The 26,572-nt window shown below is 47.1% G+C and overlaps 1 protein-coding gene and 1 long non-coding RNA gene across 2 annotated transcripts in view; one reads left to right on the forward strand and one right to left on the reverse strand.

Annotated features, from left to right (window-relative positions):
* LOC125445575 lies at nucleotides 1-3,961 on the reverse strand. The gene is made up of 3 exons (XR_007246313.1): nucleotides 3,830-3,961; nucleotides 2,662-2,726; nucleotides 1-75 (listed from the first exon to the last, which is right to left on the reverse strand). It is a non-coding gene; the product is annotated as an uncharacterized LOC125445575 (long non-coding RNA).
* A 474-nt stretch (nucleotides 3,962-4,435) lies between these two features.
* PITPNA (phosphatidylinositol transfer protein alpha) overlaps nucleotides 4,436-26,572 on the forward strand; it is a 37,768-nt gene continuing 15,631 nt past the window's right edge. The window contains exons 1-4 of the mRNA XM_048518678.1: nucleotides 4,436-4,590; nucleotides 12,828-12,858; nucleotides 23,885-24,030; nucleotides 25,129-25,220. Of these exons, the coding sequence (XP_048374635.1) occupies nucleotides 4,571-4,590; nucleotides 12,828-12,858; nucleotides 23,885-24,030; nucleotides 25,129-25,220 (289 nt within the window). The 5' untranslated portion in view covers nucleotides 4,436-4,570. The remainder of the gene's footprint in view (nucleotides 4,591-12,827; nucleotides 12,859-23,884; nucleotides 24,031-25,128; nucleotides 25,221-26,572) is intronic.

Below are 26,572 nucleotides of genomic sequence, written 5' to 3' on the forward strand. Positions count from 1 at the left end.
GAGGGGCAGAGGGTCAGCGGTAGAGGATCTGCTCGACATGCGGAAGGATCCAGGTTCAAATTTCAGTATCTCCAGCTGAAAAAAAACACAGGTAGGTCATGTGAAAGACCATTACCTGATACTGGAGGGTTGCTGCCAATCGGAGTAGGTGTCAAACTCACGGCCCTCCAGATGTTATGGACTACATGATGCTGGCAGGGGATGATGGGAACTATAGTCCATAACATCTGGAGGGCCGCGAGTTTGACACCTGTGGCTCAGTAGACAATACAGTTATTCCTTCCACATTGCGACTTTCCACATTGCAACTTTCCCCATCATAGTTTTGATATATCGCGGGCCAGCATAAGAAACTGAATGGGATTTTAAGGGGAGTTTTGCAGAAGCTGCAGGTGACATGTGAACAACCAGCAGACTACACAGAAAAAGTTTAGAAACTCAGAAATGCATAAAATGTGTGTACAATATTGTGTAATGTCAACGTAGTTTATCTTGTAATACAGTGGAACCTCGGTTTTCATTGCCTTCGGTTTTCATTGGTTTCGGTTTTCATCGATTTTTTCAGCGAAAAATTTGTCTCTGTTTTCATTGATTTGCCTCGGTTTTCATCGATTTGCAGTAAGGTGCAGGGGTTTGTGGAGAACAATCACCCGGACAAAACTGTTGCAGGCCATGTCTGCAACTTGTTTAATGACAATGTCTCACCCCATTTCAGACAAATCTTAAAGAGGTGTCAGAAACAGACCTCTTTGGATAGCTTTCTGGTGCATTGGATAACATTGGTCCATTGGCTCTGAAGCTGGTCCTAGTGTTATTGTTTGTTACTGTTTTCAGCAATAAACACTATGTTTATTCACCAAAAATGTGTGTTTGGTATGTTTTTTGGAGTGCCTAGAACGGATTAATTGGGTTTACATTGATTCCTATGGAAAAGTTTGCCTCGGTTTTCATCGGTTTCGGTTTTCATCGATTCTTTTCAGACGGATTACCAACGAAAACCAAGGTTCCACTGTACCATAAATACACACAATTCCTTTTTTAAAGTTAAAAGAAAAGAAAGAGTCAGACTTAGTCTCTAGTATGAAGGGTGAAGCCCAAAATATTTTACACAGATTTCCAGATCGTGGGGGTGCCACGCCCCTAAGCCCAACAACATGGAAGGGATGCTGTACTGACCTCGATAAACCCATGATCTGATTCTGTATAACTGCAGTTTCATGTGTGCTCAGGTGTGAAACAGCATCTCCCACTGGCTGGGAGGATTCTGCAACCATCACATCTAATTACAATTATAATGTAATTGTTAGGAAGGTGCATGATCAGTCAACTGGAAAAGTTTCTGGGTGTATCTTCCTGCAGTTGTTCCATATTCATAAGCTAAGCCCAAGTCACTGATAATTGATCATTTGGTTTCAGGGCAACTCACTAGGTTTTATTGTCTTTTGCATATAGCGCCGTATCAGATTGGGAAAGAGGGAAGTGCTGAAGGCTGTTCACCATTGGTATTTCTATTTAGGCCAGGGGTCGGCAACCTTTTAACACCCAAAGAGCCATTTGGACCCGTTTTCCACGGAAAAGAAAACACTTGGAGCCGCAAATACTTTTTGACTGTCTCAGGCTGTGCCTCTCTAGGAACAGGGGCTCTTTCCCATTAACCCTCTTAGAGCGACTCTCCGAAGGAGGCAGAGAGGACCCAAGCCACACGGAGCTGCAGTGCAAGGACGAAAGAGCCTCAGGTTGCAGACCCCTGATTTAGGCTCACCAGTTTCTTGTTGGGAGCGGGAGACATCCCGCAGCCCCGTCCCTCTGCCTGCTGAAGCGTCAATGAGAGGGAATTGAGGCGAAACGTGAGTGCCAGCGTCTTGCTGATGTCACATCAGCCAAAAAACAGAAGTGACAGTGTGGGGGTAATCTTAGGGTTTGCAAAAACTCTAGAGGGGTTTTGGACAGAAATGACGTCAGCGGGCTGGCGTGCAACAGCCTCGACCCTCCCCTCCCCTCTGAAAAAGGCTCCTGGCAAATGCTGCCGGTAACCTGGCAACCCTTCTATCAGCAACCCTGGTGGGCTCTAACAACTGTAATGACACATAGTTAATTACAGCAAGAACCATAATAAAGTAAGTAAACAGGGAAGCTTCAGCTGAGAACGGGTGGGAAGTAATAAGTGGGTTCCCAGGGTGAGGTTTTAGCTTAGGCCTTCTGTGCTTGGTGGCAAGAAGCAGGAATGCACTGGCTGTAAGCCTCCCAGAGCTTTCCTCCTTTCAGGCAATAAATAAAAGTCTCTCTCTTCAGCTTTCAGCCCCTTCTGCAAATGCAGAATAATGCACTTTCAATCCACTTTCACAATTGGTTGTTGTGGGCTTTCCTGGCTGTGTGGCCGTGGTCTGGTGGATCTTGTTCCCAACGTTTTGCCTGCATCTGTGGCTGGCATCTTCAGAGGAGTATCACAGAGGGAAGTATGTAACACACTGTTACACACAGACTTCCCTCTGTGATACCATTGTTGGATGGGTGAGGAAGAAGAGAGTTGAACGGGTGAAGAGCGAGGTACTGTGGAGTCTGAGGCTATTCGTGCACACACTGTCTCCTTGGCTTCCAGCGTATATTCCCTTCGGGTTTGATTCTTGGTGAAGCACACATTTTCCCCTCATCGGCACTCACCTGTCTCTTAGATCAGGGAAACCCCACAGTTTCCAACAGTTCTAAGCGTGACCTTTTTTTCCTCTCTGTAGGGAAAGCAAAGAAGATTACAATGTGTTACCATTTCCTTGGATTTTCTTGCTCCTCTCGCCTTCCCTTGCCCACCCCCACAGTAGTTCCCCCACCGGTCACCATTTCAGAATGTTCAAAAGATTTGGAGGGGTCCCATCCCCCCCCGCAAGGGGACGGAAAATGTAAAATGCGCACCGGGCGCAGTTTGGCCCAGCTACGCCTCTGGTTCTAGGGCAACTGGATGGCTGCTGTGTGAAACCAGAGGCTAGACTAGATGCACCACTAATTTGATCCAGCAGGGTTCTTATGTAGCTGAAAGGGCAAATAGCAAGAGAATCAACTCCCTCCAGAATGCTTGGAATACCATCAATACCAACTGAATTGAGACCCATATAGAATGCATGTAGCAACCAGACCTGTATGCCGTGTTCCAAGCGAGGACATACCCACTATTACAACCTTTCCCATTTTAGACTGCTCAGTATCTTGAGGAATTTAGTGTCTCAAGAATATGATGGCCACTGCCTTAGTCAGAATCTTATGGAAGGCCGATCTTATCAATGACTACAACCCATTTGATGATTTCATGTATTTGCTTTTAATGTGTGAGCCAGCTCAAGGTCTCTGGAAAGGTAGCATGGAACATAGAACCTACAGAAATAAATTATACCTAAATGGTGCCTCCATGTCCAGACTCAGTGTACCTGCTGGGAGATAAAGTTGCTTGTTGTCGACATTTGGTGCTGCCATTATGACTTGGGGGGTATGGAGGAGTGGTCCACAGTATTCTCATGGACCCTAGAATGCAGTTTGGTTTTCTGAGGAGCTTGGGGTGAGGAGCATAAGTGGAGAAAGATTTGGAACAAATGTGACAGAATTTGAATGAGAGAGCACCATTATGCTGACTCTCCAGTCTCCTTCAGGACTTGTGCTGATAAATACATCATGGCCAAAGCAGAGTTATCTGAAGATGTTTTAATATTATACAGTTCTGTTAAAAGTGTCCAATCGTGGTAATTTGCACCTCATTTGATCTGCATTAAGCCGATCCTACTCTATGGTCTCCTTCATGACTTATGCTAACCAATACATCAGGTCAAGAGAAGAGCTACCGTACCTGAAGATGCGTCAGTATTAGAACCACACAGTTCCGCACATAGCAGTTTGCCCCGGATTCGATTCGCATTAACCTGAACTAATTAGCACGGCGCCACCCCTCTCCCGAGCAAGTCTCCCTATGCAGGAGTGGCCAACCTATGGCACTCCAGATGTCCATGGACTACAATTCCCATCAACCCCTGCCAGCAGGGGCTGATGGGAATTGTAGTCCATGAACATCTGGAGTGCTATAGGCTACCCCTGCACAGAATCCTTCCACTGATAGGGACGGGGCTTCCAGGTCGACCACAGACCGCACTGGGAGGCCTCCAGTCGTACGGGAACAAGATGCCGTTGCAGAGAACAAGGTCGCCATTCGCCCTCCCTCAGTGCAAAACGTCGAGCCCGGGCAGGAATCAAAGCAGCGCATGCGCGCCACCACCGCGCCCACCACTGCGTCCCCCACCGGCCGTTCGGACTGCGCCTGCGCCTACGGAGCGAGGGGCTTCGAGCCCGTCCCTTGTCCCCCGTCCCTCTCGCTCCGCAGGCGCAGGCGCAGTCCGAACGGCGCAGTCAGGCCGCTTCCTCCCCCGTGACACCGCGGCGCGGCGCGCTGACGTAGGCGTTGCCGGGGAACGCTGCGTCCTTCCTCCTCCCCCTCCTGAGCTAGCTCGCTCGGCTTGCCCGTTCTTCCTCAGACGGTGCCGGGAGGGAGCCTGACCGGGCCGGCCGAGCAGCCGCGGGGCCCCTCGCTTCCGCCATGGTGCTCATCAAGGAATAGTGAGTGAGGGGCGGAAGGGGAACGGGAAGGGGAAGGGGCGGCCGGTCGTTTACCGGCGGGGGTGAAGCTGCTGGGGTGGGGGTGGCGGGCCGGCTTCCTTCCCCATCTCCCTTCCCCATCTCCATCAGGCGACTCCGGCTCCTTGAGGGGACAGGCACCGAGGAGGAGGAGGAGGTTGCCGCCATGAAGGTCATGCCGGGCCAGTCCCGGCAGAGGGACTCCTCGTCCTTCCCCGGGGCAGCGCGGTAGCCGAGGCGTCCTTCGGTCGCCCGCGGGCTCTCGTTGGAGGAGCTCACGGGCTTCTCCTGAGCCCCGAGGCTGGTTCTTCCCGGGCTGGTGGCGGCCCCTCGGCCAGGCTTCCTCCCGGGTCTCCGGTGGCGGCGCTTTCCGTTGCGCGTGGAAGTTGCCCTTGAGGTCGGTAGTTCCTCTTTGCACAGCCTGGCGCCACTCGGCCCTGCAGGGGGGGTGTTGTGCAAGCCTTATCTGTCTTTCTTGCAAACCCCCCCCCCCCCTTTGGATTCTTGGACAGAAGTCTTGAACAATAAAACCATAAAACTTTTTAAAAGACCCGTCTGTCAAAACGCCTCTTTTTTGACTCCTCGCTGCAGCCTCTAATGAACGAGCCACCTAAATAAGTAAGTCGAGGGTCTTAAGTCATCTAAGAGGAATTGAATCTTTTGCTCCCAAGTTGCTGGAGGAAGCGTGGACCACAATTTATTAAAACGCGGCACAATCCATTTTAGCAGCAGATGGGACGCGTAAGGATATTGCGAAAGGGTACGTGCCAAGGAGTCGGCTGACTGAGGGGGACAAGGATGCAGTCCGTCTGAAAAGGGGATCTTTGGCAGGTGACCCATCAAAAACCGTTGGAGAAGAAGAGTTTGGATTTATACCCCACTTTTCTCTCCTGTGAGGAGACTCAAGGTGGCTTACGAGCTCCTTTCTCTTCCTCTCCCCACAACAGACACCTTGTGAGGTAGGTGGGGCTGAGAGAGTTTCGGAGAACTGTGACTAGCCCAAGGTCACCCAGCAGAAATGTAGGAGTGTGAAAACAAACCTGGCTCACCAGCTAAGAGTCTACTGCTCATGTGGAGGAGTGGGGAATCAAACCCGGTTCTCCAGATTGGAGTCCTCCTGCTCTTCAGTACACCACACTGGCTGTTGAGTGCAGCAAGGGACTATGTAACTTTAATCCAAACAGAGAATCCGATTGGAAGAAAGGTTAGCCATTGTGGTACAAGCAGCTGGTACTGGGGCACCTTGAAGACCAGCCCCACTTCTTTGAGGAGGAAGGTGCTTTCGTAAGACGGGAGCTCGCTTTTTCAAATATGATAGGAAAAGTAAATTTCTCCACCTTAGGCTTACAGAAGGGGGCTAGTAGAGCAAAGTAGGTGTGTGGGGGGATCATCTGGCACAGATGACCCTTTGAGAATTCTCAGCTGGCTTCAGTGCCTCTTGCGTCTTGGTCCTCTCCCGAGAACAAATATTACAGGGTAGCTTTCCTCTTCCTCCTGAAAAAAAGTCTTTGGAAATCTGAGCATTTTTTAAGCTACAGAATCTCGAGTTTTGTCACGTGCCCACAGCCAGTAGGCCAGTATTCCTTGGACTGTGAGTACTGGCAGAATGACCCCACCTCCTCACCAGAGCCCTGGCTGGTTGAATTTCAAGAGCAGCTAGAAGCCTCACGGGACAGAGACGGAGCTGGCTCATGGACAAGCCATGAGCTGGAGGTCAGAGTGCTTGCAGAAACACCTCCAGCCAACTGGAGGCCAGAACTAACACTCCATCCAGCTCACCTGAACCAGCGAGGCAGCTTAGAATCCGTGGCTGGCAGGAACTGCGCTCGAAAAGATGCAGTGTGTGCTTGGAGGCCCAGAGGCATCACAGGGAATGCTGTGAGTCAGCTCAGGATCAAGACTGAGCCACTGCACAGATGTAGAAGAGGCGGCTCTGGGAAGTGGAAGTTGCAGGAGCAACACTGTTGAAAGCTCGACATCTTTCTGTCGCACCTGCTCACAGACAGATCACTGGAAACTCAGACAGGATTACCTGACCCACCTTTGACCCTTGACTGCCTCTTCTCAGACCTGCTTTGGACTTGTCCCTCTGGACTCAGAGTAAGACCTCTCTCTCTCTCTCTCTCTCTCTCTCTCTCTCTCTCTCTCTCTCTCTGTCTCATATATATCTGTGCCTGCAAGCAGCTGTAATCCAACTCCCTGTGAGCTCGACAGGCCAGGACAGTTTTGCTGTTTCTTTCTGAACAATTTCCCCCCATAAACACTAACTGTTTTTGGTGTTAGTAGGAATGCCAGCGAAGGCTCCCTGTGTGAAGTGATTTATAAACTCGTGTGTGTGTGTGTGTGTTCCAAAATAGATTCATGTGCTGGTTTGTGTTTCAGGAAAGTTTGGCTCCTTATGAGGAGCCCTTTCCCTGTTGGTCTTGGCCATTTGCTTCAGGTTTCCCTTTTTGCTCCCCTCCGTTTGTCCCCTTGTTGTTCTGAGCTGGGAAGAGAAGGTTTGGTCCAGGGGTGAGGCTGGAAAAGTTTGATGCTTCTTCGGTGGCTGCTCAAGGGAGGTCGTGGGGATTTTTATAAAACTTGGGCTCTGGTGCTTTGGAAGAAACGCCGCCTTGAATCATTGTCATCCTCTGCTCAAGGGCTGAAGAATTCCAGGCTGCTCTTTTCTCTTTGATCTTCGTGTCGTATCTTCCTGCATTTTTGTGTCGTGCCAGTTTTGGAATGGGATTCACCCAATGTAATATGCCTTTTTCTTATGTAATCCCTGGTAGCCATCTGGCTTAAGCCCGGTCTGATTCCTGTCCTGCTTCTGTGGCTTGTGGTGGATGCTTGTGGGCTTAGTTTTACATGCAGTCTGAGAAGGTACTTCGCATTTTCCAGGTGTCCTTCTGTTTGTAAAACAAAGAGGGCGTTAATTGTCCCTTGGGTGCCCTTTTCCTCTGTAGTCTGCTGTCCTGTAGTTTATTAGGCATGAACACATAAACTCTGCTAAATGCCCTGCCATAAAATACTAATGTGAGTTTTATTTCTGATGAAAATGTGTGTGTAACCAACCACTGTATATGTCATCTGACCATTTTTAGGTTTGGCCTTGCTGTCTAGATATAGACTCTTTCAAGGATGTACTTCAGTGAGGTGTTTTGCCTTCTGTTAAACTCACTGGAGACATTTCCTCTACTTCTGTTTCTCTGAATCCTGCCAAATCCTTATTTTTGTTGTCATTCTATGTCAACTTTGCTGGTTTGTGAATTCATTTGGGATGCCGGCCACTGATGTTCTTTTATGGTCAATAAGGGGGGGGGGGGTATCCTTGTTATGTTGGCACTACAATATTTTCTTCAACTCTCCTAGAGAGCCAGCCCAAAGATTTAGAAACCCAGGATTGTTTATCAGGCTTCAAGGTTTTGGATTTTTATTACCATCTTTTTCTAGAAGTTGCTAGACCTGTAAAATTACCGGGAAGCTTTAAGTTTCAATTTTTTACCACAAAGAATTGAAGTTTGGGGGAAAGTTGAAATGTATACAGTACCTTGCTTTCCTGCCAAACTCATTTAACTTATTGAACAACACAAGGGCATAATTTATAATACAAAGTTATACTTGCTATATTTATGTAATTTCTCTCTATAATGCCTTAGTTTATATGCCCAGGACTTTCTAGAGACCTGAAAACTACTGTACTCTAGTATTTGGTCATTGACCGTAAATAAAGACTTTACTTTTACTGTTTCTGGTGTGTTTTCTGGGCTGTGTGGCTGTGGTCTGGTCTGGGCTGTGTGGCCGTGGCCCGGAAAACCCACCAGAACCAGTTGAATCCGGCCATGAAAGCCTTCAACAATACTTTACTTTTACTTTACTGTACTCTATGCTATCTTGCCTCTCAAACCTTATTCTTTGCCCTTTGAAAGGCAGGAAAAATAAAAGTTGAGGTACAAAATTACCTCTGTAATAAAACAAGAGACTATATTTTTGGACAAACAGCCATACAGCCCCATTAGGTAGGCTACTGGCATATTTGGATATCAAGTTAAAGTTTCTAATTTTAGAACACCCTATTTCTTGTTGGGGAGAATGTTCGTATCACTGGAGAAGTCTCTCTCTTTTTTTCAATACAGCCATTCAGACTAAATCCCAGGTGTTGAAAGAAGTTTCTTAATCAGATTTGCACAATTGCTACATTTTGTTTTAATGATCACTTTACCGAAAGGTCTGCTGATCTTATAATAAAAGCGTGCAACACTGAACTCTGTGTCATATACACATTATTGTATGTTGTTCCAAAACTATTTCCGTTTAAGAAAAAGAAGAGTTTGGACTTATACCCACCTTTCTCTCCTGCAGGAGACTCAAAGGGGCTTACAATCTCCTTTCCCTTCCCCACTCCCCACAACAACCACCCTGTGAGGTGGGTGGGGCTGAGAGAGCTCTGTAGAGCTGTGACTAGCCCAAGGTCACCCAGCTGGCGTGTGTTGGAGTGCAGAGGCTAATCTAGTTCCCCAGATAAGCTTCCACAGCTCAAGGGGGCATACATTGAAAATGCTAGGGGGAAGAATGAGGACTAATAAAAGGAAACATTTCTTCACACAATGCGTGATTGGTGTTTGGAATATGCTGCCAGAGGAGGTGGTGATGGCCGCTAACCTGGATAGCTTGAAAAGGGGCTTGGACAGATTGATGGAGGAGAAGTCGATGTATGGCTACCAATCTTGATCCTCCTTGATGTGAGATTGCAAATGCCTTAGCATACCAGGTGCTCGGGAGCAGCAGCAGCAGGCCCTTGCTTTCACATTCTGCATGTGAGCTCCCAAAGGCATCTGGTGGGCTCCTGCGAGTAGCAGAGTGCTGGACTGGATGGACTCTGGTCTGATTCAGCAGGCTCTTTCTTATGTTCTTAAGTGGTACAGCAGGGAATCAAACCCAGTTCTCCAGATTAGAGTGCACCTGTTCTTAACCACTACGCCACTGCTGCTCCCAGTATATCCTTGAAAATATGTTGTTTTTCACTATGTAGACAATCTTGCATAACAATTTTTGTTCTGTACATTCATTACAAAGGGGGGGGGGAGATAATCATAAGTTTGTTTCATCGCTCCCCCCAACTTTTCCAGTTCGTCCCAGGCCCTTCCATCCCTGGTGAGCGCTATCAGGAAGCCTAATCCGAAACTCTTTAGTTTCTCGTAACTTCATTAAAGTTACAACAACGTGTTGCAGTGAGGTGATCCTGCTAGCTATCACCATAGCCTCTATTCCTATCAGAAATTCTCCTCATGTTGTAATTGCTTTGAAAAGTCCCATTTAATCTAATATTGGAGCCAGTAGAGGAACTGCTAATTAAGGGCATCCCTCCATCTTCACTGAAAGGCACAAAGGTAAAGGAGCCAGCGTGCTGTAGTGGTTAAGAGCAGGTGCGCTCTAATCTGGGTTTGAATCCTCGCTCTGCCACTTGAGTGGTGAACCAGATTGGCTTGTGCACTCCAACACATGCCAGCTGGGTGACCTTGCGCTAGTCACAGTTCTTCAGAGCTCTCTCAGCCCCACCTACCTCACAAGGTGTCTGTTGTGGGGCGGGGGGAGGGAAAGGAGATTGTGAGCCCCTTTGAGTCTTCTTACAGGAGAGAAAGGGGGGATATAAAACCAAAGTCTTCTAACTTATAAACAAGCAGTGTCAATAATTTCATGTGCATACATTTTCATGTTGTACCACAAAATGGTTTGCTGTGGAACACTGTAAATTTCATACTGCTGGTTGGGAATTGCGGAGAGAAACTAAATGAAACGCAGGGTGCCGGAATGAAATGTCAACGTGACCTGCGCATCTGGGATTTGTCAAGCCTTTCCTTTTGTAAACACGCAGGGTGTATTTTTGTAAAATGGCGTGTGCTCCCGTTTCTTGTATAATTTTTGTCCTGTGTATTGTTTGCCCTTTGGGCCCCCATGGGAGAGAAAAGTAGGCTATAAATATGCTAAATCATTAGTCCCTGGAGGGATGGTAGCGACAAGGTTCGGATATGACATGGAGGCATCATGCATTGAAGATTTGACATGGAGGCATCATGCATTGAAGTGTGGTACAGTCATTAAGAATGGTGGACTCTAATCTGGAGCGCTGGGTTTGATTCCCCACTCTTCCACATGGGCGGCCGACTCTTCTCTGGCGAACTGGGTTTGTCTCCCAACTCCTATACATGAAATGGGTGAACCTGGGCCAGTCAAAGAATTCTCTCAGCCCCCCTACCTCACAAGGGCGGAGTCTGCATGGGCCAAAAGCAGCGCCCCAGGGTAAAAACGCCATCGCTGGAGCTCTGTTTGCATGGCTGCTGCCTCCACAACAAGGCAGCACCGTGCTCCCCCCCCCACATACCAGGACAGAAATGCTGTTTTCCTGCCTCACTCAATGAGCAAGGCTTTTGGGAAACAGCGTTTCCCTGCCGGCGCCGCTTTTCAGCGCCTCCATTTTCTTTCCCCATACTTACCTTCTCTCCCTGCGGAGCTTTGCAGAGACGGGGAGGCATGCCTACACTGCCCTTTGACCCCCCCGGGGAAGTGCAGGGAAAGAAAACGGAGGCGCTTCCGTGTGGGCCATAGTCGCTCCGGGGCCACTTGCACCTCACCGTGCGAACAACTCTGGGGCTCCATTGGCATCATATATGCCAGTGGGAAGCTGCTATAGAATCCCCCAAGGTGCCTGTTGTGGGGAAAGGAAGGAAAGGAGTCTGTAAAGTGCTTTGAGCCTCCTTATAGGAGAGAAAGGTGGGATATAAATCCAAACTCCTCCTCTTCTTCTTTTCCTCCTCCTCCTCCTCCTCCTCCTGACAGATCCCAGGTGCCCCGTCGTCATGGTCTGTCGAAACGCAGTGGCACAGCTTGGTGATTCCATCCATTATTTCCTTGTAGCGTCTTTCACCATTTCTTGTAAAAGTAAAAACCTTATTTACTGTTTCACGTCAGAAGAACATAAGAACATAAGAACATAAGAACGAGCCTGCTGGATCAGACCAGAGTCCATCTAGTCCAGCATTCTGCTACTCGCAGTGGCCCACCAGGTGCCTTTGGGAGCTCACGTGCAGGATGTGAAAGCAATGGCCTTCTGCGGCTGCTGCTGCTCCTGAGCACCTGGTCTGCTAAGGCATTTGCAATCTCAGATCAAGGAGGATCAAGATTGGTAGCCATAGATTGACTTCTCCTCCATAAATCTGTCCAAGCCCTTTTTAAAGCTATCCAGGTTAGTGGCCATCACCACCTCCTGTGGCAGCATATTCCAAACACCAATCACACGTTGCGTGAAGAAGTGTTTCCTTTTATCAGTCCTCATTCTTCCCCCCAGCATTTTCAATGAATGCCCCCTGGTTCTAGAAGATGGTTTGTTGTATAACATAATGCTGCATGTGCATGAGGTTCTTGTTTTCACTTGTTTATATGTAAACTTAACTTTGCTTGATTCAATTTCCTTAGCAGTTGCTTTGTCTATTCAGTTAGATTGAACTTTTAAAAGCAGCCATTAAAATATTAAAATTATTGTAAAAGGTTGCAGGTTAGCTCTTTGTTATGGGGATGATAAGCAGGTTCAACCCAGCTTTATGTTTGTACCTACAGTATTTTTTGCCATAGCATAAATAAAATTGACGGACTGTGAAGAATTTTAGGTTTCAATTGCCGTACTTAGAAAACATTATCATAAACACCAACCCCTGAATGAAGTTGGTTCCTAAATGTTTGGGATGCCAACTGTACTGTGTTCCACAGAAAGATGATAGTTCAGTCAGTTGAAAAATTGTATGCTTCTGCGTTAGAATATAGTCCCGAACGAATATGAGAATTATCGTTCATTTTTATGCACAACCTTTATCAAAACCATTATTTTGTGCGTTATTGAACATGGTACTTTGCTACAAGAGCATTTATGCCAAAATGTGTTTTCACTTTCAAACAAATTGGGGGAGCAGGGCAAAGTGGGCACTAGGTCCCAGGCAGAGCATTCTACATTCTGGGGCCACTCGCACCTCACCGTGCGAGATTCGGCATGCTGTGTTCTGTGGTGGAGGATTATATAACCCTACTATTATCTTTCTGTGGAAGAGAGTATAGGTCCACAGAAAATCTGTCAGGGCATGACAGTTAAAGCTGAACCACCTGGGCTGGGATGCTCAGGGGACACTGAGTTTTTGCTTTTGTCTAAATTTCCCTGGCCTTAGTGAATCTCCTCTTCTGTTCTCTTGCAGTCGCGTCATTTTGCCTGTCTCAGTAGAGGAGGTAAGTTTGTTCCTGCTTCTTCTTTTTATAAGACTTGTAAAAATTATAGTCATGTTTAAAGTTCTAGCCAGGACGAGAAATGAAAATGGAGACTGATGTTCATTTCAAAGGTAACACCGGAGGCGGCAAAGCTGAGCATGCTGGGATGCCTTGAAGGCTACCTGGCTTATTTGTAGCCTGTGCTTGGATCAGAAAGAGTCCGTTTAGCCGAATGCAGGAAAGGGAAACTTTGGGCACTTGGGGTCTGACCGCTGCCAGGTCATCAAGCGTTTCTCGATGACGTTAAATGAATTGCTGGGGCTTGTGTGTGAAGGTTGAAATGCCCTTAAAAGGGCAACAAGCTCTTTCCCGGGCAACTGATGGGTTTTGCTCCATCTTCACAAGTGAACTGGCTAGTCCACCCAGGGGACATTCCTGTATGTGTGCAACAGAAAGCAGACACCTAAGGTCAAACTATACAAATTGTGCATTACTGTCCCCTGGCAAAATAGCTTGGGGGTGTGTGTAATTGAGTAAAGTAACCTTTCCCCCCCTTTGGCTGTTTTTGTTCTCAAAGTCATACTCGCACCCAACTACCTTACTTTCCTCGGATAAAAGCTTCAACGTGTGGTTTTGAAATTCCTGGAGCTGTTCCTCTAGGGGAGAATAAAGCAACTGTGTCTGTATGTGATCGTTTTATGCCTAAAAGGAATCTTGTTGAGCCTGAACCCTTAAAGTGCTGGTAATAACACTTAGAATTTGTTAAGCTTTCATTGCTGAAAGTGGTTCTTAGGTTTAATGATTTGATTCTTACAACAGCCCTGCAAATTAGGCCAGTATTTCTGTCCTCATATTGCAGGTGGGGTGCTGAGAAAGGGAAAGGGTAGCTCGCCTTGTGGATTCATAGCAGGCCTGTGATTTCAAAAGGGGACTTCCTGGATCCTAGCCCACTCTCTTCACCAATATGCTGCCACTCATTCAGATGTGCCCTAATCTTTCATGGCCGTGCTGTGTGCGGTGGCCATGGACGATGTTATTTGCTGTGCTTTTTATTGTAAGCTTCCTCAAGGACCAATTACAGACACAGATATTTAAATAAACCCCAAACGCTTGCGTTTTCCCAACTCAACAGATGGCAGTTCCTGGAATGGAAAATCACTTGACTTTTTTTGGTGATACTGAAAAATTGCTGCTTCTTCCTGCACGTCGTGTGCGCTGTTTTGGCTTGTGAGGCGAGGCTGTGCCGTAAGGCCAACATGTCGAAAGGGGATAAAAGTCAAGCTAAATGCGTAACGTACACTATTGGTTTTTGTCAGGAGAGAAAGGAACGAGAAAGCACGCCGTGTTGGCTGAGTAATGTGCTAGAAAATGGGGTAGCATTCGCAGGGAGCCAGTATCCTGTCAGAAGGCATGGGACAAACAGAAGCACAGCATTCTTGGCAGGTGCCTTTGCCAGTCAGCCAGCCATATTTTTTTTGCATCTTTCTGCAGGAGCTTCTAACAGCAACAAAAACAAAGATACTGCAGATGTTCTAAAGCTCCTTTGTGCTTAGCACAGCGGTTTTCAACCTGTGGGTCGTGACCCCTTTTGGGGTCGAACGACCCTTTCACAGGGGTCACCTAAGACCATTGGAAAACAGTAGCAAAATTACAGTTATAAAGTAGCTACGAAAATAATGTTATGGTTGGGGGTCACCACAACATGAGGAACTGTATTAAAGGGCTGTGGCATTAGGAAGGTTGAGAACCACTGGCTTAGCAAATGCCATTTAGTGATGGTCCATCACTTTATGCACCAGAAGAACCTGAATACCCCAGTATTACATGTGGAAGTTTGGTGGGTTACAAATACTGGGAAAGTGATGGCAATAAGATAAGGCACCTAAAGTCAATGTGGTTTAATGATGGAGCTTCTTCTGCAGAGGAAGACTTAACTGAAAGGAGTGCTCTGAGCAAGGGGTTGTGGGGAAACCCCTCCTCCTGTCTGAGTTGCATGCGGCTTAAAGCGGTTTCTTGATTCTGGAATCCAGAGTATAGAAGAGTTTGGATTTGGATTTATAGCCTCCCTTTCTCTCCTGTAAGGAGACTCAAAAGGGGCTTACAGTCTCCTTTCCCTTTCCCACTCACAACAAACACCCTGTGAGGTAGGCGGGGCTGAGAGAGCTCCAAAGAACTGTGACTAGCCCAAAGTCACCCAGCTGGCATGTGTTGGAGTGCACTAGCTAATCTGGTTCACCGGATAAGCCTCCACAGCTCAAGTGGCTGAGCAGGGAATCAAACCCGGTTCCCCAGATTAGAATGCACCTGCTCCTAACCACTACACCACGCGGGCTCCCACGCTGTTCTAACAAACTGAAGCTACTGGTTAGAGCTAGTATGTGTTGGCTGAGGTCTCAGTGGTGGCTTATCTGTACCCAGTTAACAACCCCGACCTTGGAAATCTCTGGTTGAAATGTGGCCTTAGCCGCCACTTCACTCCCATGGCTTTTAGCAAACCACCGCCGCTAAAAACAATAAGCATTTCTTCATATGTATCAAGGGTAGGAATCTGCCCGTGGTGGCAGCCGGGCCCTTGGGTGACAGAGGAATGAGAAGATTGCGTAAGGAAGATGAGGAGATCTTTGTTCCTGTTTTTAGTGTGGAAAAATGTGGGGCACATATCTGCATTGGAGCTGCTGATTTTGGGAACAGTTTCTGAAGAACTGTGTCAAATTGAGCTGATAAAATTTGGTCGGGGGGCTGGCTGCTGAGTCCGCCCCTCCCTGTTGCCCTATGTGCCATCTACTTATTTGAAAATCTGCCGGTCCCCTCCCGGGGTTAGGACCGGATGCCATCTACCTATCTATGGGTGGGTCATTGTTGCTACTGATTTTATTGTATTTTATTGATTTTATTGGGGTTATTCAATTTGTTCTTTCTTTTTAGTTGTAATTTATTGTTTTCCTGTTTGGCATGTGCACTGCTCTGAGCCCTTTCGGGTGTAGAGCGGTTTATCAAATTGAATAGATGATGGAATTCTAGGACTTCTAGGCAAATTGAAAATTGCTTAGTCTCTGAGTAGGGTACACCCAAAAGATCTTGGGAAATTTAAATGTGAACGTGTTGATCTACTGACCAGTGTATGTAATTTGTCCCTAAGATTAGGACTGGAAAGTAGTGAGTGTCATGCCAGTGTTCAGAAGGGATACAGGAAATTTCAGACCAGTCTTTGAGCAGGTTAACAAGCCTATTAGGTAAGGGTGCTACAGTAGACTTAATAGACTTGGACTTCCAAAACGCTTTTGACAAATTCTTCCCCAAAGCCTCCTGAGTAAGCTTAGTTGTCAGGGATAAGAGGACCAGGCCCTCTTATGGATAAAAATTGGTGAAAGGACAAGAAGCAGAGATTAGGAATAAATGCCATGTTTTAGCACTGGAGGGATCTAAGCAGTGGGGTCCTGCAAGGATTGGTGTTGGGAGTAGTGTTATTTGATTTACTCATAAATAATCTGGAGTTGGGGATGAGCGGAGCAGTGGCTGAGGTTGTAAACGATAACAGTTACTCGTGATGGCAAAAACCAAGGCAGATCACGAAGAGCTCCAGGAAAATCTCTGTATATTGGACGAGTGGCCAACAGCACAGCCAATGAAGCTCAGCATAGGGAAGTGTAAGATGATGTACACTGGAACAAAAATTCTGACGAGGCCTGAACTGGCTGAGACTTAACAGGGAAAGAGATCTAGGGTCTGTCATGGATAGCTTGATTAAAATGGCTTTTGGGGTTAGAATGCTGGAGGATAGGTCTGTGAGTGGCTACTAGCCATGGAGGAATAAAGGAAACCTTTATATTCAGAGGCGCTAAGCCACAGGTGTCAAACTTGCGGCCCTCCAGATGTTATGGACTACAGTTTCCATCATCCCCTGCCAGGATGATGCTGGCAAGGAATGATGGGAACTGTAGTCCATAACATCTGGAGGGCTGTGAGCTTTACACCTATGCGCTAAGCCTCTCACTACCAGTGCTAGGAAGCAACATCAGGGGACGGATTCCTCTGTCCTGTGTATTAGCCAACCGGGAGAACTGGTCGGCTGCTGCATGAGATGAGATATTCTGCTCGCTGTGTGATCCATCAGGGTTTTTCTTGTGTTCATTCTCCTTCAGCCTCTCGTGGGTAGAAATGTGATCAACCGGGAAGGAAGGGGAGGGATGAGAAATCACGGTGGCCAGGAAGTGTGAATATTGTGTACCTGCATACTCAGATCTTCCCTTCATGAAACTGTAAGCTGGAGGGGGGGAGCAATGCCTTCTCCCCCCATTTTCCTTCGACTGACTATCAGCGCTCAGTTCTTCCTGGAGTGTGTTCTGTTCTCTCCAAACTGTGTGTGTTTGTTTTTCTTTCAGTTAATCCGCAGTCTGATTTTTCCGCATGCTTGGGGAGTTAATTGTAAGCACTAGCTTTGTTAGTTTAATGACTGTAATGATTTTTGCTGCTTCGCTATCAGATATGGAAATACCGGTCAACCTTACAAAGTTGTTGTACTGAAAACTCTGTAAAGAAACCAGCGTGGTATACTAGCTTGTGTTGGGCTTGGTTCTGGAAGATCCAGATCTCCATTCTACTTTCCTACTGCCAAGCTCACCTTGGGTCAGTCACCAATGAGAACTTCCATGCCCAGAGGCCTTATGCCTCTAGATATCACTAGCAATATCAGGCTGACCTCTATGCCTTGTTAGCCTTGCTGGGCAGCTGGCTGGCCACTGGCTGAATCCAGCAGGGTGCCCCCTCATTGTACCGAGACTCTTTTCTGCGTGGGCTTGTGAGGATAAAATGAAAAAGGGAGAACTGTGTAGCTCTTTGTAGGAAGCAATAAATCACTGTACAGATGGTGGACATCAGCTGGTCTGGGCTCGTAAGAAATAATACTGCATCCTGATAGCAGTTTAGAGTGAGGAAGTCCATACAAGGGCTGACATGGCCTGCCTCTTGGTGTCTTTGTCTCTTTCTGATGCTGCCCTGCAAGGCATGGTGCAAAGAACAGAATGTTGTATGCATTTGTAGGACATCTTCAGGGCAGAAGGAAGTTTCTTCTTATCCCGGTGTCTGAGCATCCTAGCATCAATCGGTTAGTTTGTGTAAAGGTCTCGGGCAACTCTTGGACTTTGCCTGTGGCTTTGGATAAGATTGGTTTGGAGCTGGAGGATTTCTTGTCAGGCTTTACAGAGCAAGTTACTTACCACTGGTCAGTCTCCCATGTGAAGCTCCTTTTGAGATTTCCACTCCTGTGTTTGGGCTTAGGACAACTTGCCCTCCACCCTCGGTTTCATTTTGATAGCTGAATGAAGCTGAGAACCTTGAAAGGGCCTTGCAAATACAGGTGTGGAGCGTGAGTCACAGCCAAAGGACTTTGATTCCAGGAAGTAGTCCTGATCACGAATGGCATTCCTGAACCAAGTAAGGAAGATCAGAGGGGGAGAAAAGAATGTCAGCGCTTGGACTGGACTTTGCCAGAGGCTGTAGCTTATCGACAGTGGCTTTTTCCGCACAAGTCCCCGAGACCATTTGCAACACATTTTCAATTCCCCACCCCCCTCATTTGTCTGCACTCATCCCCTCGAAACAATTCCTGGTTGCCATTTTGTGTTTCTTTTGTATTTTTTAAAAATTCTCCACGCATTCGATGCTTCAAAGCCTCGTGCTACAATTCCCCATAGGTCATGCACTCAAAACTTTGAAGATTTAACCCCCCCAAATAATAATAAAAAAGAACTGCAAAAAATAAACAGGTAAGATGATGGAGCGAGCTCGGAAAACGATGCGGAGGAGGAAGTCCAGAACCACAGAGAGGCGTGGGAAACGGCTGAAAGAGATCGCGTGGCAAGTCAAAACGTTTTGAAAACTTTTTCAACCAAAGAATTGCCAAAAGAGAGGATGCATTTAAAATGTTTTGAGGCTGGAAATAAAAAAAAGTTTTGGAGGTAAAGGCGTTGCAGAACTCCTCGGAGGAAACATTTTATTTCCTGCCTCAAACCCTTCCTCCAGCTGTCCAGGCCCTGCGGGACCTGGGTGAGTTCCGCAGGGCCTGTAAGACTGTGTTGTTCCACCGGGCCTTTGGAGTGTCCAGCTGCTGACATGGTGCCCCCTTACTGCCCTGCCCCTAGGGCAGTTACATCAGGGTCCCCTCATATTGAGGGGTCCTGCCATCCCCCCCCCATGGGGGTAGGTTTTAAATTGGGGTCGGACGCCTTTTATTATGTATTATGGTTTTTTGCTGTTTTATGAGTTTTAAGCTATTTTATGGGATGGAGCCTATGTGTTTATATTTGTACGACCGCTCCTGTTGATGTTGTAGTGAATGTTGTTCACCGCCCGGAGCCCTTCGGGGATCGGGCGGTATACAAATTAAATAAATAATAATAATAATAATAATAATAATAATAATTTTAAAGCGTCTGTTCAGAAATGGCCCGTGTTTTTCCCGGCCCCTCCACCGCCATAAAACCAATCTTTCCCACAGTTTATTCAAATATGTCCATTTGGCGTGATGCTTTCCAATTGCAGCCCTCGGATTTAGTAGCGGATGGCGTGCTCTGCCTGTTCTGCGTTTTCATTTATGAGAGTGAAGATTAGGTGGGTTGCTATGGGAGGGTGAATAAGCTTGTTATCGAGAGGGGAATTTAAGGCTTAGCTTTAGAGCCCTCCTCCCTCCAGCTCTTTGGTCACAGTCAGCTTCAGCAGCGTACCCGGTTACTCCTCGTGTGGGCCCGTGCCCACGTTTTCCATGATGCGGCTTGTGCTCGCTCTGTGCTGTCCCTGCCTCCGCCTTCCTGTGAGATGGAGGTTTTCCATTTTCCTGCAGGATTCTGTGTAGTGAGCTGCTCCTCCACAGCTTGGCTGCAGTGGGTCCTGAGCTACTCAGGTGGGGATGCTTGACTGGAAGCCAGTATGCTAAATAGTAGGAAGGGAGAATGCTTTTTGCAGAGAGGTTGTACCTCTGAGCTCACATCTGGAACTGAAGAGTTAAAGCAGAGAGGCGGTCCTCTGTGTTCAGTACGTTTTATGCCATTCTGGAAGGCAGTACAAACAGAAGACAGATATGTTCAAAACATTACTCTGCCTAAAGAACACACAGTGCTGTCAGATGAATTGCAGAAAGCAGCATTCTCCATCGGAAGGCAACACTCCTTCCTTTCTGGAACTGGGGCAGCTTGTTTCCTTGTGTAGTTCCTCCCCTACCGGGGACTACTCTTATTTAACCAGTTTACTATTTGCTCCTGCTTCCTTATTCCTGTGGGATAAGAGAGCTGAAATAACAGGGGATTAAACAGCGAAGACGGCAGCCTGCTTCTCTACTCCCAACTTGGGTAAAATAGCGTGAATGAACAAGAGACGTAGCGCTGGCGATACGTTGTTCTGTATTCCTCAGAGACTTATCCGGGAGATCTCCGTGAGAGTGGACAAAGCAATTAAATCTGTCCCAGCGCACGCTCTTTCTACTGCTTGGTTGTGGTACTAATTCTTCCACAGAAGGATTTACATAATTCTTGTGCTGGGAAGCTCATATCTGTTCTATTGAGCTCAGGAGGAATGGCCTAGTTTTGGTTAGAGGCGGAGGGAGGGCAGCGTGTCACTGCAATCTGTGAGCTTTTGGTCCTGCCCCGGACACAGTGGATAATGAAAAGGATTGAGGCCTTTCTTGAAGCGTACGCCAGAAAGGTTGCTTAACCTCCCGAGCGCGTTCCAGGGACCAGGGGGTGAATTTGTGGACCGTGGGTTCTGTCTCATGGTGGGTGTTCCCCAGGAAGAAGGTTAGGTCAGCTGGATGAACTGTTGGCATTCTTGGGCGCAGTTTCGGGCGGCCTTCAAATTTGCTGCTCTTGCTTTGTTGTTGAGCCATGTGAGGGGAAAGCCGCCACCAAGCAGGAACTGCTAGAGGCACATGTCGTGGCAGTTTGCACTGGCTCCTCTGATGGGATTCATGAGAGCTGCGCCCGTGCTGCTGATGTCTGTTAATGGCCCGAAGCTCTGTGGCTTGCTGAGTTAGAGCAGTCCTTCAAAAAAGCAACTCGTCCTTGTTTGCTAAAAATGGCAAAGCACGGGGTCACACTGGATGAATGGTCACAGCGCGGCGCGGCAGTCGTTCACAGACTGCCTGCTGCTCCTGAACGAATGTCGACTTTGTTCCTGGATCTGCTCTGCATTGAGGTCAGCGTGTAAGTTTGTGAATGGGAGATGAAATATGAAAACAGATGTCTTTCCTGACTAAGAGAGAGTCTTTCCCGACGAAGAGAGCCAGCGTGGTGGAGTGGTTAAGAGCTGGTGGATTCTAATCTGGAGAATTGGGTTTGATTCCCCACTCCTCCACCTGAGTGGCCGAGGCTTATCTGGTGAACCAGATGTGTTTCTGCACTCCTACATTCCACTGGGTGACCTTGGGCTAGTCACAGTTCTCTCAGAACTCTCTCAGCCCCTCCTACCTCACAAAGTGTCTGTTGTGGGGAAAGGAAGGGAAAAGAGCTTGTAAGCTACCTTGAGTCTCCTTAAGGTGGGGTATAAATCCAAACTCTTCTTCTTCTAAAGTGTAGACAGGGGGTCCCAACTACAACAAAGTCCATTCAACTAGAAAATATCTGTGTTAGGATTTTTGCCATCAAGTCATAGCTGACTTATGGCAACCTGGTAGGGTTTTAAAAGCAAGAGACGTTTGGAGTTAGTTTGCCATTGCCTCCCTCTGCAGGGCTGAGATAGTTCAGAGAGAACTGTGACTGGCCCGAGGTGACCCGCAGCCTTCAAGCGGAGGAGTGGGGAAACAAACCCAGTTCGCCAGTCTAGAGTCTGCTGCTTTTAACCATCACACCCTGCTCGGCTCTCCTTAGGACTTCTGCCATGCTGTTTTTATCCTGCCCTTCCCCTGAGGTGGGCAGAGTAGAATAGATGGTAGTCTCCACTCCCAGCTTCTCAATAGCCCTGTTGGGCTAATGCAGCATCACTTACCCAGGGCCCAGCCAAGTGCTTTAATCACCACTCAATGCAGGTTCCAGTTTGTTGCTTTCCTCCTGCTCACCTAACCTTTCTAGGTAAAGAGGTGAACTCTGTTGTCCTGCAAGGCTGTGCTAACTAGTATGCTGTATACTCTAGACCAGGGGTCTGCATCCTGTGGCTCTCCAGATGTTCATGGACTACAATTCCCATCAGCCCTTGCCAGCATGGCCAATTGAACATGAACATCTGGAGAACCACAGGTTGCAGACATACTCCAGACATCAGGATTCTGTTTTATTTTATTTTTTTATTGTATCATTTGAATTTTACAGTTTATAGTAATTTCCTTCTTCATACATTTTCAAACAATACTTTCCCCCCTTTTCTCCCTCTCCCATTACTTCTTCTTCATAGTTTTGTCACACAGACAGCAGTAAGTTCATTCTCTGTAGCCTCTTCTCCCATATTTCTTCATTGACTCGAGCTTCTTTCATCCAGTCCACGTATATTATCCATATCTTCAAATTTTCATTCTGTTTATCTTGCCACGTCTTATTTTTGGTTAGTATATCGAAAATGTCATTTGTTCCCAGATATATTATAACCATTTCTGAAATGTCCATTTTTTCTTTTCTTTCCAGCCCAAGGCTATTGTTGCATGGGCTGCTTTAATCATTATTTTATACATATAACTATATTGTTTATTCACCCTTCTGTCTTCCATTACACCCATGAACATTAAGTCATTATTTAAATCAATATTTATCTTCACCAGTTTCTCGATATATATTACAGACATCAGGATTCTAGACTGAACTCCCTCATCATCCCCAGTTCTGAAATTCACTAGAATCCCGGTGCCTTAAACTCTGGTGTTCTGGTTTAAAGTTTACATCTAGCAATTTTATCAAGGGAAACTCTTACAAACTTTGGTTTAGATGGTATCTTACACCCTTACAGTTATCTAAGTTCTCGCACAAGCTTGCTAGATGTTGGAGATGTGGGAAAGATATAGGCTCATTTTTCCATCGAAGGTGGACATGCGAGGAAGTTAGAAGAAATTCTGGACAGCAGTTCATAGGGAAATTCAGAAAATTTTGAAACTTATCTATGAAATGCATTCCTGAAATCTTATCTGCTGGGGATGTGTGATGTTAATATTGGGAAGAATCAAAAAAGCACTATTTCAGTACTTGGCGACAACGGCCAGATTAGTCCTAGCTAAAAACTGGAAAACAACAATAATACCCTCTATGCTGGACTGGCAAATGAAGGTGCTAGAACTAGTTAAGATTGCAAGATTATCGGGTTATAGAGTACTGGAAAATAATCTAAATTTCAAAAATCAATGGGAACAATGGTCGGTATATTGAGACGAAAAGTATAATATGAAAAATAATTTATTTGAAAATCTAGAACAGGGGTCTGCAACCTGTGGCTCCGGAGCCGCATGCGGCTCTTTCAGCCTTATACTGCGAGATGAGTGGAGGGAACAAACTGGAGGTGGCTCCATGCGGAGCCACCTCTCCGGCTCGGTAGATCTTCAGGGCCGTGGAAAACGGGTCCAAATGGCTCTTTGGGTGGTAAAGGTTGCTGACCCCTGATCTAGAAGATGCTTCTCGGTCTATTTAGTAGGCACTCTCGGAAGTCAAGCTCCGGCTTGATTGTAATATTGGTTGATTTATTGGAAACAGATTTGATGTGTTAATGTCTTCCTTTTCTTTTTTGGATGCAATATACATATTATTTGTAAAAGCAAAATAAAATTAAATTAAAAGAAGAATCCCGGTGCCTTGTGCAACTCAGTTCACTTGCTAAAAACAGCAAGGGAGAATCGGCCCTCTTTTCCACATGCAGAGAAATACCTGTCATGAGGCATGCAGTTATGTTCTGTATAGTGAAGGCTTTAAAGGTGGGGCAGAATTTGAAGTATCATGTTCAATTGCTAAAACCTTGCTGGGGTTACATATATGTAGGCTGTACTGCCCAGATTCTTCTTTCACTGTGGAGGTGAAGCGCAGTGATTCCTGCCTGCCTTCTGACCTGCACATTCTGCAATAACGTTGTGATTTGACTCCTCCTTCAGTATCAGGTGGGGCAGCTGTACTCTGTGGCAGAAGCCAGCAAAAATGAAACGGGCGGAGGAGAAGGGGTTGAAGTCCTGGTGAACGAACCCTATGAGCGCGATGGAGAGTGTGGCCAGTATACGCACAAGATTTACCACTTGCAGAGGTACGTGGTAGGGAGGAGTTGAAAGCAAAGGGCAACGATGTCGCTGGGATATACAAAAACCCTTGTCCAAGAATGTATCCTGGGTTGTCTTGCTTCGTGTTCTTGGGGCAAGAGGTGTAGCCTATTAGCGTTTTATCTACTGGGCTAGAAAGTCTTCGAGAGTATTGGGGGAAGAGGTTTATTTGGCCCCAGTATATGTGACGCCATGTTGTTCGAGTTGGGAGGGACCTTCTTGGGGCTTTGCCCAGCCTTCCTACAGAGGGATAGCTCTTAAAACATTTAGTGAAAGGTCTGGGCTGTCTTGCCACCAGCAATGGACATTTCATGCCTAGGAGTCTGTCTGGTTTCTCCAGACTGATCTTGAGCGCTTCCAATTGAAGGTTCCCGCACCCTGCAGCCTACTGAAGTGCTCCACCTGCATTACCACAGGGAAGTTCTTCCTGACACTCAACTGATAGCATTCCTGTTTTAGCTGCACTTTTAATTTATGCTCCTCCTCTCTGCAGTAGTGAGTAACCGATCCCCTGTCTGCTTTGCTGTCTCTGGGCGGATGTTCTGAGCGAGTGTCTTGTAGTAACCAGCAAGTCCTGTGGACTGGCTTTTTCAGATTGCTCTGGTAGATTTGTAAGTGCTGCTGGAGAAGGCTGCATGTCTGATCTGGGCAAGGGGCCAGCCTGGGATTAGTTGCTCGAGTAACTAGGTTCTCCGAGTCTGCAAAGGGCTCCGTGGCACCTCTGGTTTAACCTTTCAGGCTTGGGTTGGGTTTGAGTTGTAAGCAGCATCCCATATCGTGTGCTGCTGCTGCTGCTCTCGACTTGGTGTGATCTTTATAGAGTATTGCTTAATCCTCTGTATTAATAGTGTGGGAGGGGGAAAGCATTTTCTATGGAAAACAGATGCCAGCTGGTGTCCTTGTTTTATGGCAGCTGGCTGTAGAAAGATAAATGGTCCCAAGACACTGTAGCCTATCATTCCTCTCTCTCTCTCTCTCTCTGTGTGTGTGTGTGTGTGTGTGTGTGTGTGTGTGTGTGTGTGTGTGTGTGAATGTGTTCCAATGGCATCCAGTTGAAACTGGTATCTCTCTTCTTGTCCCTGCAGCAAAGTTCCCCCTTTTGTGAAAATGGTGGCCCCAGAGGGAGCCCTGAATATCCACGAGAAAGCATGGAATGCATACCCTTATTGCCGAACGGGTGAGTACCGGTTGGAAAGATGCAAGGGAGTGTCGTAGTTTCTGCATTCAGATGTAAAGCAGTGCTAGATTCTGGGCTTATAAGAGTCTTTTCCAGTGTAAACTTTGCATCTCGTGTAGAGCAGCAGTGGTATAGTGGTTAAGAGCAGGAGGAACCAGGTTTGATTCCCCGCTCTGCCGCCTGAGCTGTGGAGGCTTATCTGGGAAATTCAGATTAGCTTGTACACTCCAACACACGCCAGCTGGGTGACCTTGGGCTAATCACAGTTCTTCTGAGCTCTCTCAGCCCCACCTACCTCACAGGATGTTTGTTGTGAGAGGGGTAAGGGAAGGAATTTGTACGCCCCTTTGAGTCTCCTACTGGAGAGCAAGGGGGAATATAAATCCAATTCTTCTTCCTCCTCCTCCTCCTCCTCCTCCTCCTCTTCCTCCTCCTCCTCCTCCTCCTCCTCCTCCTCCTCCTCCTCCCTGCATTTGATAAATGAAGGTCAGTTCAACTGAGTCCTTAGCACCTGAAGTCATCGGGTGTTTCCCTGCGAAGTTGTACATTCGCTGTTCTCATCAATGCTTGCCGTGTTTCTATACCACTCATATCAGTTTATCCTTTCAAGGATGCTTCATGTGAAGCACAGTACGAAGCGCAAGCCTTTCTTTGCAGGGCTAGGCAGCTGGCATCGGAGTAGCTTGATTCTCAATTGGCACAGTGTGGTTTGGGCATGCTGCCTGCTCAGGCACTTGTGCGCCAAGCAAGCCACGGATTCTCTGAGCCTCGAGATAAAAGATCCACCTGTCAAGCAGGGGATGCAAAAACATATTACAGTCTCGTCGACTTCCCGACAGTGTGAGTTCCTGCCGTGGCGGGGCTGGAACACAAGGCAACTGTCTGCTTGCTGGCACCGGGCAGAACATTTGTCTTTGCAGCACTTGGGAGTCAAATGGCCATGAGGCATTAAAGTGCTTGGCCCAGCTGCCTTGGCAAGATTCACCTCCTTATGTCAGGCTTACCGCATTAACACTTTGCTTGGGAGAGGGGCCCCTGCCAAGGGCACCGCTGGGGCCTGGCTGGTGTTTCCCACATTCCTTTCCCTTTCCACATACACAGGCTATTCTCTGACCATGGACTGGGCGGTGAATGGCTTTCAGGCCTGAGAACGTAGCACGGAGCGATTGAAAAATGGCCCACCCTCAGTGCAGTCTTCGATATACAGTGGAACCTCAGTTTTCATTGGTAATCTGTCCAAAAAGAATCGATGAAAACCGAAACCGTTGAAAACCGAGGCAAACTTTTCCATAGGAATCAATGTAAATCCAATTAATCCGTTCCAGGCACTCCAAAAAACATACCAAAAACAC

The sequence above is a fragment of the Sphaerodactylus townsendi genome, linkage group LG16 (genome assembly GCF_021028975.2).
Source record: "Sphaerodactylus townsendi isolate TG3544 linkage group LG16, MPM_Stown_v2.3, whole genome shotgun sequence".
Lineage (NCBI taxonomy): Eukaryota > Metazoa > Chordata > Lepidosauria > Squamata > Sphaerodactylidae > Sphaerodactylus > Sphaerodactylus townsendi.